The sequence below is a fragment of the Hippoglossus hippoglossus genome, chromosome 11 (assembly GCF_009819705.1).
Source record: "Hippoglossus hippoglossus isolate fHipHip1 chromosome 11, fHipHip1.pri, whole genome shotgun sequence".
Classification (NCBI taxonomy): Eukaryota; Metazoa; Chordata; class Actinopteri; order Pleuronectiformes; family Pleuronectidae; genus Hippoglossus; species Hippoglossus hippoglossus.
This window is the reverse complement of record NC_047161.1, coordinates 21512277-21522117: the sequence shown is the minus strand read 5'-3', so window position 1 is coordinate 21522117 and position 9841 is coordinate 21512277. Positions and strand designations below refer to the sequence as shown.

Below are 9841 nucleotides of genomic sequence, written 5' to 3'. Positions count from 1 at the left end.
TTGGATTACTTTGCAGAAATATACCTGTGCTGTGTATCTGTAGGGTTAGGTGGCCTGGATCCGATAGGATTATTTTTTTATTACTATTATTTTTATTATACTTATACTACATTTTGTGTGTATTTGTTTTTATTTTCATGTTTCCTTTAAATAAAGTTAAAACAATAACCATGACAAATAATTAATCAATTATGTTCTGAGTATGAGGGTTTTAAGTGTTTTACATCTTCCTCTGCAACACTGTCTGTGACCAGGTAGGAAGTCATCTGTGTGGTTTTGTTGGTACGACTGAAAAAAACTAAGAAAAAAAACGTAAAACAATGTGAATAAATAACCTGTGATTATATTTATATGCTGTTCATAAGTAATTAAATAATGGTGTAATCATGTACATGCTATAGTTGTAAAAGTTGTATGTCAATCACCTGATTGACATGATTCTCCCCATCTGCATGCCGAAGTGTCCTTAGTCAATTTACTGAACCCCGAATTGCCCCTCATAGAAAAAGTGCTGCCCATAGATGCACTGTATAATTGTGTGTGTGTGTGAATGGCAATAACCTGTACTGTAAAGTGCTTTGAGTGGTCAGCAAGACTAGCACTACTGTGCAGACAATTTACCATTTACCATCTTCTCTGACATGACATTACTGACAGCAATACAGTTTCAGTCTGTATAAATGAGACAATGACGTTTGAATATTTTACTTTAATATCCAGTCAACATTACAAGAGCAGCACGTGTTTACAACGAAATAACTCCAAAATAATAACAATATTCTAATGTAGCCAAATTCAGTTCTTTACTACCTATTTTTCAGTCCCCTTTAAGTGTCCAGATAAACCCATGTAATGTCATTTAAATGGTATGGTATGTGTTGTTCCATTCGTCTCACATTAAAAAACTGTCTGGAATGATAAATGCATCATCATTGGTTTTGGTTTGGGATGAAATCCAGAAATGTTTCACAATGTTTCCAGAACATTTATACTGAGATAAAAAAATGCATGAATTAAATATTAGAATATTTAACCCAAACCGATTTCTAAAGCTGTTGCAGCTCTCTGTGCATTCTGTTTTAAACATTCATCTTCTCCCAAGAAAATCAAATGCATGACATAAACACTGAGAGAAACAGCCCCCTGTACTGATGCACGAACACACTACACTTCACACTTAATTGACAAGCTCTGTGTAATGGTTAGGGCGTCTACAGTCTCGGGTGAGGATGTGGTGCTGTAGACTGAGCATAGCTGCTGAGAGCAGATATAAAGGTTGTGATCAAGAAAGCTGTGGTCCCTCTTACAGTCATCATTACTGTGCTTACATACAAGGCTGGAGAAACAAGTAACTTTCAGAACTTGAGCATTAAAGTTTAGTCCTGACTAAGTGAATTCCAACGTGACATTAATAGCCTACAGTAACCTGCACATAAATGCTTCACCTACTGGCGCTTTTCTGACCTTTTGATAACTTCTATATTTTATTTGTCTGCCTATAAGCAAACTCAATCGACTGATGAAAGGAAAAGGTCAGTCATTGACTCTACAGTTAAAAATTCCTTTGGTTTTTTGGGTAGTTTTTCCTCACTCTCAGGGTTAAGCACCATGAGACCAATTGAGATTTGTGAATACTTGCTTGATTGATTGATTGAAACATCTTCTAGAACATTTCCAGATGTGCTCCAAATGCACCCAAGCCAGGACCAGCTTTTGTTTTTGTAAAGGTCTTCACACACCAAGGATGTGATGAATAAAGAAAATGCTAAATTATCCCCTACAAGTGATTTGCATCACAACTATTCATACTTGCAGTGATGCAAATGTGCAACTCTTTCAAATAAGTTTAAAATAGATTTGCACAACCTCATACTTCATAGTCATCCAATGATGAAGATCGTGTCCTCCTCCTCACTCCATGAAGGAAATTGAGATTTACCACTTTACTGCTTCATACAAGAGCTGAAGCTTGACCATAGCCTCAGTTCAGGATAATATTTTAGGATGTCTGAGGTCCTGCTGAGGATATTAGAGCCTTATCTAAGGAGGCAGAGGACCAGGATCCCACTGACCCAGATCAGCCTTTGGCAGGCTGTCTGAGGTCAGTAGTTGTGTAGCCTATGCTACTTGAACAGTTTGGTTCATGTCCTTTATTATTAATCACGATGCAAAGACTAAAGGGAAAAGGGTACTTTTTTGAGAGGAAAAAATGAGAGGTGAGAATTAATCGCATAAAAAGACCAGTGTAAGGTGTGTAAAGACCTAAAGGGAAACCCTCCCCTGCAGAAACACATGCAATCCTGCTTGGTGGGGAGCAGGAAGCAAACCACAGACAGGACAATAAATATCTCATGTGAGTAGAACCTTTTGTGTGGTCTACACAAAGTGTTCGGTTAAAACATAATTATTTGTTATTTGTTGCTAATGTAATCTAGTCTTCAGTCAGTGCACAACAGCTCAGCTGAATATGCAAAAATGGGATCTTTGTTTACAGGCAAGCAAATAATCCAACCTATATGTAGAATGACGTGCCCAATAATCTATGACTAGGTGTACGTGTGGGTCTCATTAAGCCTTTCCTATTTCCCTGAGACCTGAGACAGCAGCACGATCAGTCCTGCAGCTCACAGGGAAAAAGCAGAGGAGCTCTCCTACAAAAAGCTGGGATTTGCAACTCCATCTCTTAAAACTGCTAATTCAGTTTAGGCCGGATCCAATCACACATTTACAGCTTCAAGTTTGTCTGTTCACACCTGGCATTAAAATGCATCCTATAAATAATGATTTAACCCTGTCTGAGTATACAGATTTGTCTGATGATGATGATGAGAGAGAGTTGGGAGGGGCTGAACGAATTGATGCAGTGCATATATCTACTGAGATTTTTCCTAGTTGAGAAAAAAAACATAACTCATTTCATGGTAATCAGTGTTCATATTGTGGCGGTGGCCAAAAACACATATCAATGTATGAGCTCTGAGAAGCATAAAAATACAATCAAATTCATGGTAAAACTGTAGTGGGTCAGAGGACATCCGCTGAGTAGGCGGTCCCTCATATGTGGCCTTGAACACATTTGTGTTCATACAGCAATAAAAGCCCCTGAATGTGGTCTGACTGATTGGATCTCAGGACCCATTGAGGAAGCATTTGGGTGCATTCAGACATGTATTTAGGGCTGACCACTGATCAGATCACTCAGGGTGGATGTTCATACCAGGTCATGTTCATAAAGAGAATTAAAATCTGCAGTGGTGTGATAAAGTTGCTAACGTTGGTCATTCAAATCAAATGTGATGCACAAACAGAACGGATGAATTGATTATAGAGAGACCAGGACAATGATGATGACGATGATGATGGTGGTAAATTTGCTCCTTATGTGAGCAAGCCTGCTTGACCATTATCCCTGAATATGGGCAGAGGAGAGCAGATAAATATGACATCTAGTTGTGGCGTTCATGCTAAGATTAAGATAGAGCCATATCATATCTCTACACTCACTAAAGACTAAGGCAATAAACAAAACTACTCAGGTAAAACCAGTTTGATGAGCTACAGATACCTGAGGGGACTACAGAATATCATCATAGATTCTGAACAGCTGAAAACCAAATCACAATGTGCAACATCAATCTTCTTACAATCCAGTGTTGGTGCATCTACGACAACAAAAGGCACAAATCACAAATATGCATGTGTTAATGGCTGGTCCTTGCAATGCAGCGGCATTGGATGATTAATGTCTCAGTTTCCTGACAGATCCAAACTACATGAGTCATCTCGCCAATCATTTCTTCACCTCTGGATGTAGATCAACAGTCCATGTTGCCACTGTGGTACAGTATGGATTTGAGTTTAAATGAGATTTTTTGACATTGATTAAACTATCAGGTCTGGTGTCTACCACAGGAGAGTCAATGTGCCCTTCGAAGTGTACATCACCTCATGAAATTTAACTGGAGTTGTCATTTAATCTCATTACTTCTGGGTATTTGCTAAGGGTCAAGCTGCAGTGTAATGTTGCTAGACTCAACAATTTGAGCATTTTATTGGTGAAAATTGATGGACTGTCGCAGTTGCACCATAAGTTTAGATTGTAGCCAATGTCACGTTGTGGCTGCCGGTGGAGGCAAACTACTTGGACTGATTTCCAATTTTATTTTTAAGTACCATTCATTTACACACCCACATTTATCAACAAAGGGCCTAGGTTGAAAAATAGTGGAATTCCCTTTTAAGATGAACTGCTAGTGACATGTCTGCAGGAGATGATCCAAACAGATCAGACCAGAGAACAGAAAGGCACTGGTGTCACATGCACAGGCTCGAGTCTGTACCAGAAGTACCCAGAAACTTCTTTGACAAGTCCACTCCGCTGTAAATCTTTAGAGTTACCTATTCACAAATTACAGTCAGTGTCTGACATCACATACCCTCTCAGACTGACTGCAGACCTGAGCTCAGTCTGTCAATGTTGAACAAAGTGGAAAACTGAACTGTGACTTTGCACTGTAGTAATGAGGTATTCTGGCTTTGGTGATTTCCACCAAGCATTTGGTTACATACAGGGTAGCACTGGAAAACAACAACACTACTTTAAAGCTAAATATTTTTGGCTTTTTAGACTTTTGGTACAAAAATAATATAGTCCGAGCTGAGCATAATAAGAGGGCTAACAGTTTGAGTTGAGATGGACATAGTGAAGAGCGCAGTACAAGCACACAGTTGACTTAACACTGGCTTCCTAACACATACTTCTAGATCACTTCTGCTGTTGGTAAGACATGAAGAGAATTGAAACACTGTTTGGATCACTTAGACTTTTTCTTTTGCAGAGGTATGCATTTATCTGTCCTGGAGAGTTGACGCCTCCTGGAATACATCATTTCTACATGTTTATCTATTCCATGAGTGCATGTGCAGAACACTCCTACAATGAGTAGAAATCCAAAATGCATATTGGAAAACTGGATTTCTGAAACGCATCCCTGCATTTGTACAGTGCACTGTCTTCAGTACAGAGACACACTGGTCAGAAGACAAACTCAAAATCTTAACCTTCACAGATCTAACTAATTTGCACTTGACTTTAGATTGTAGAGTAAAGCATTAGAAAAATCCCAAAGATATCACCACTTGTATGCCTGTGTTGCAGCTACAGACCATTTGGTTTCAGTGTGTTTGTGCATGTGTGTGTATGTCTGTGAGACAGCATGAATGATGTGTGCATTGATTGTTACAAGCATAATGCGTTGTTGGTCATTTTTGTCTTCTGTGTGTTTCTGATTAAATAACTTGTGTGTATCAAGACATATAGCATATTTGGCCTGAAGAAAAGAATCCAATAGTGTGTCTGTGTGCGCACATTCAGAGAATCCTGATTGGAATTTGAACGCTGTCTTGGTCTTTAGTTAGCAGGCCCTGGGTCTGCCAATGGCATAGTGTGCAACACCTCATCCAGAAGTTGCAGAGCACGGTGCAGGTGGACTTCCACCCAGCAGGGGGTGTGTTTGATGCTCTGGCGAGGGTAGTCAGGCCCCCAGCCTTTCACAAAGCTGAGTCGCAGGATACACAGTCGCCTGAGATCGTCCACACCGATCCCCGCTGCTGCAGACAGACCTATAATCACATAACACCATGTGTGGTGGAGTTTATGGTCAGTCATACAGAGAGTTCAAGCTCAGTCACCATTAACTAAAGAGCAAATGTACACGCATATTATGTCACAGTTTAGTGGATGTGGAACCGCACACACACACTTAAAGGGGACATAGCATGCAAATTCCACTTTGTTAGTGCTTCTACAGGTTAATGTGGGTATCTGGCATGTCTACCAACCCAAAAACTCTGGGGAAAAAACACTCACGCGTTTTGTTATGGTTCCTCTAAGTCAGAAACGTCATGCTTGAGCGACTCGATTGCGCTTCCTGGGTATTGTGTCGTAACAAGGAACTGGAAGTCTCCCTACATGGTCTTGGCCCACCGCTTGTTGTTGTACCCGTTGAATGTCGGGGTTCGGGGGTAAATGATGGTCTTCATAGCCCCCCCCCCCCCCCCCCCCCCCCCCTCTTTCTCTCTCTGTCTGTCTGCTTGTGTGCTTGTAGTGGATGGGCAGAGGGGGACATTTAATTATGTGATTGGGAAAATTAAAACTCCAGGACAACAAGGGGAATACAAAGTATGGGATGCATATTTGATAATTTATATCATATAAAATATGTAATTTATATCGTTTAAAATCATGGGGGGAGAGGGGGGAGGGGGGAGCTGGCTCATTAGCATTTAAAGGAACAGGCACTCAAAAAAGGTCACTCTGTAGAGGGCTGTTTTATACAGGGTAAAAGGGTGCTGTTTTAAATGATCCTTGTGGTATTTTGACCAAAGTATGTTACAGACATTTCATTAAGACCCCAAGGAACCATATCAACTTGTGGTAAAATGGGCATGCTATGTCCCCTTTAACACCTGATAAACTCACATGATATCAGATATTTCACAGGTAAAGAGCTTTTTGTTGCTGTTTATTGAATTTGTTGGAGGCCTATCTCACTAATGAAAATCCTAACCCTATTGCATGTTTCAGTGATACACAGCGCTGTGCCTCTGACGACATGTGCAGTGTTGAGTGTTATGATTAGAGCACAGTGATGTCACAAATTCTTCAACAGGGTTAGAATAGTGCATTATGTTGATTATCATTTTTATGACAATGTTAGTGTACCAAAAAGAAAAACACAATAATCAGCTATAATGTCCCTGTTAGAGACCTGATGCATAATGATAAATATTATTATATAAGATAAAAAATGGTAGATAAAAAGTTCAAACTACCATTTCCAACATCAACACTGAACTTAAAAAAATCAATAAAATAGTTATATAGTTATCTTTACCACAAAGAGCTCTGTCTTTCTTTTGCTGCAGTCTCCTGACAGATGATGTGTAAATGGTAAATACTGTATTTATACAGTGCTTTTCCAGTCTAATCGATCAAAGTGGTTTGAGTTGCATTCATTCACACATTCATATAGCTATACAAAGTCATATATGCTATAGTCTTTTCAAGACTGTGACATTTCTTTAAACCAGAAAACTCAGGAGCTGGATAGCTTAGTTCATCCCTAAGTTGCATCTACAGGATCTAATCACAAGCTGCCTCAACCTTCCTCAGCACGGGGCGGCTGGGACTCAGAGTGGGTTGTCCTCTTAACCAGAAGGTCGCCAATTCAATCCCAGTCTTCGCCATTCCACAACCCTGTGCCGTTGTCATAGAAAAAGTGCTGCCCATAGATGCACTGTATGAATGTGTGAATGAGTAAATAGCAAAAACTGTACTGTAAAGCGCTTTGAGTGATCATCAAGACTAGAAAAGCACAGATATAGATCATTTACCATTTACAGCTTGTATGTAAACTGAGAAGCAAAATCTACAAATGACACAGAACATAAGACTGGACAAAAGCAGGATTTTGTGTGAGGGAGACACGTCATATTACTGGCTTTGTATATTCTGGTTACTAATGTTGTGCCATTCATTGTACAATTCTGTATTTCAATCAGGCTTCCATTTATGTATGTCATTATCAAATAAAGTTTTAACAACACTTACTAACTGCAGGTGCAATGCCTCCAACACTGCCTGGACCAGGAATGTTTCCAGCCACAGCAGCTGCCTGTGCAGCAGCTGCAGCCTGAGCCGTTGCTGCCTGCTGCTGCATCTGTCTGTGGCACTGTCGCAGGTCAAACACCTGACCAACACACACGCAGCCTGCATTACAACACCAGAATAGGCCATCTGGAGAGGGTAGTACCATTTATTCTTCAAAACATGGTTGGTACATTCATTCATTCTCAAATTGTCAGCCAATAATAATCATTAATTCTGTGTGTGTGTAAGTGAGTGAGTGAGTGAGGGAGCTGAATTCAGACCTTGATATAGGCTCCAGGGTAGATTTTGTGCACCGCATCACCTGGTGCTCGGCCTGCCTCTCTGTCGAGGTAGTAGCTCTGCACAAACACAGCGTGGTCGCTCATACAGCGCATCCACACATCGCCCTCACCACGACACTCCAGCTGCACGCCTTTACCTATGTGTAACCTAGAACACAGAAAAACATCAGCACAGGTGAAATCCTTCATGTATTTTAAAGGTTATTATTATTTCAGTTGGGATTTTTTTTTAAGTCACACAGCTTGAGAAGGTTTAGTCTGACAATGTAGTGCAGTGAACAGGAGTTACGAGAGGCTACAGAGTTAGAGAAAGAACTTTGCATCTGAGGCTCAACAAAAGCTTCCTTCCGCTCTCCAATAGATATTTCCTCCTTTAGATTCAACTTCCAAAATTAAATAAATTAAGCCTCTGAGGTTTCAATCAAACTATTGATTTTAAACCTCTAGAACAGCAGTTTTAAAAATCATATTCTGGAAGATGAATGTGAAAGCCTTGCCAAAGCCAATAATTTGCAGAATAAACATAGCTCCTTGTGGCAATTGACGATGCCACCGGGGTCTCCCAAAAGCTGCCAGAGACGAACCACTCACTTTCCAGCATTAGGACACCAAACATAAATTTAAACAAAACATAAATTGTCCGATAACCATTTCAGGTTCCTCTGTGTCTGTGTCCTCCTGATGTGTTTCTCCTCATGAGCACTATATATTGTAAATACAGACCATTTACCATCTTATCTAATATCAAATCCATTTTTCTGACCATGATGTCATGGATTATACCTCACTAAAGCTGTTTTCAGACATGACCTGCGGGTAAAATCTAGAGAATTGGCTACCAAGTTTACCCACAGTCTGCCTTTCACACATGCACAAGACATGGAGTGAAATTATGGAGTATCTGCAGAGTTCAGTGCATGTCTGAAAGCAGATTAAGTCATAACTTTTCCAATAATATTGTTTCTTCCAAAAGTTGCCGCATGTATGCATGCACACCGTCACTAAGAGTATGTTGTATGTATACATTTGTATTTGTGTTGGTTACAAGTCATTTTAAATGACAAGAAATATTTAATAGTTGAATCAACTAGACTGTATGTAAGTGCACTTCAAAATTAGCTTAAAATATCATATGATATTTCATTCATTTTGGATTATCTCCTATTTAACTTTTATATGGTTATGCGATACTCAGCAGGACACAGGCTGAAAACATATTTTTTATATACTCTTTGACAAAGGAATCTTTGGAAGTTAGACAAGTTTACATCTGGTAACTGGATTTGCTTGTGTTTCCTAACCCACATTGCTAGCGTTCAGTCACTTTACTTAGCCATGCTCTCTAACATAACAAAGGCACTGCGCATGCGCGACTCACAGCCGTTACGAGTTTCTACAGTAGAATTTAGTATTGAGGAGGCGGAGCGAGATTTTACGGAGCCACCTCTTAATTCTCTTTTGCTCTTTATTCTCCTTCTTATTCTCTTATTCCGACAATGATTCATTGAAGGAAAAAAACGTCAATGATCTGAATTTGAGACATTATTGACACGCAGAGCATGATTGCAAGGCGCATGGAACACCATTTATCGCAGTTCAAGTAATCTTTTGCGATACGTATATCGTGCAAGTTGATATCCCAATGACGATACATTTTCGATACATCGTGCAGCCCTATTTCAGACATGCACTGGACTCCGCATTATGCGCAGTAATATACAAATATTACCTACACCTTACCTACAGGTCAATGTATGAAAAGTTTTTAGAAAATAACAATAATAGATATGACGAGTTTTCAGCTTCATTACATTCAGCTCATGTTCTTCTTATGTTGTCCTGATCACAGCCATCTTAGCTAATTTAGCTTGTAAAATACTGATTATGA

General features: G+C 39.7%; 1 protein-coding gene across 4 annotated transcripts in view; it reads right to left on the bottom strand.

The window, feature by feature from the left end:
* Positions 1 to 2946: 2946 nt before the first annotated feature.
* The window catches only part of si:dkey-222b8.1 (uncharacterized protein LOC560317 homolog), a 27963-nt gene continuing 21068 nt past the window's right edge, over positions 2947 to 9841 (bottom strand). For 3 of the 4 annotated variants that reach the window (XM_034601182.1, XM_034601180.1, XM_034601181.1), the window contains exons 11-13: positions 7933 to 8101; positions 7613 to 7751; positions 2947 to 5622 (exon numbers count right to left, since the gene is read on the bottom strand). In XM_034601182.1, the coding sequence (XP_034457073.1) occupies positions 5411 to 5622; positions 7613 to 7751; positions 7933 to 8101 (520 nt within the window). In that variant the 3' untranslated portion in view covers positions 2947 to 5410. Of the gene's footprint in view, positions 5623 to 7612; positions 7772 to 7932; positions 8102 to 9841 lie in introns of all 4 variants that reach the window. The other variant, XM_034601183.1, reaches the window with a different exon arrangement.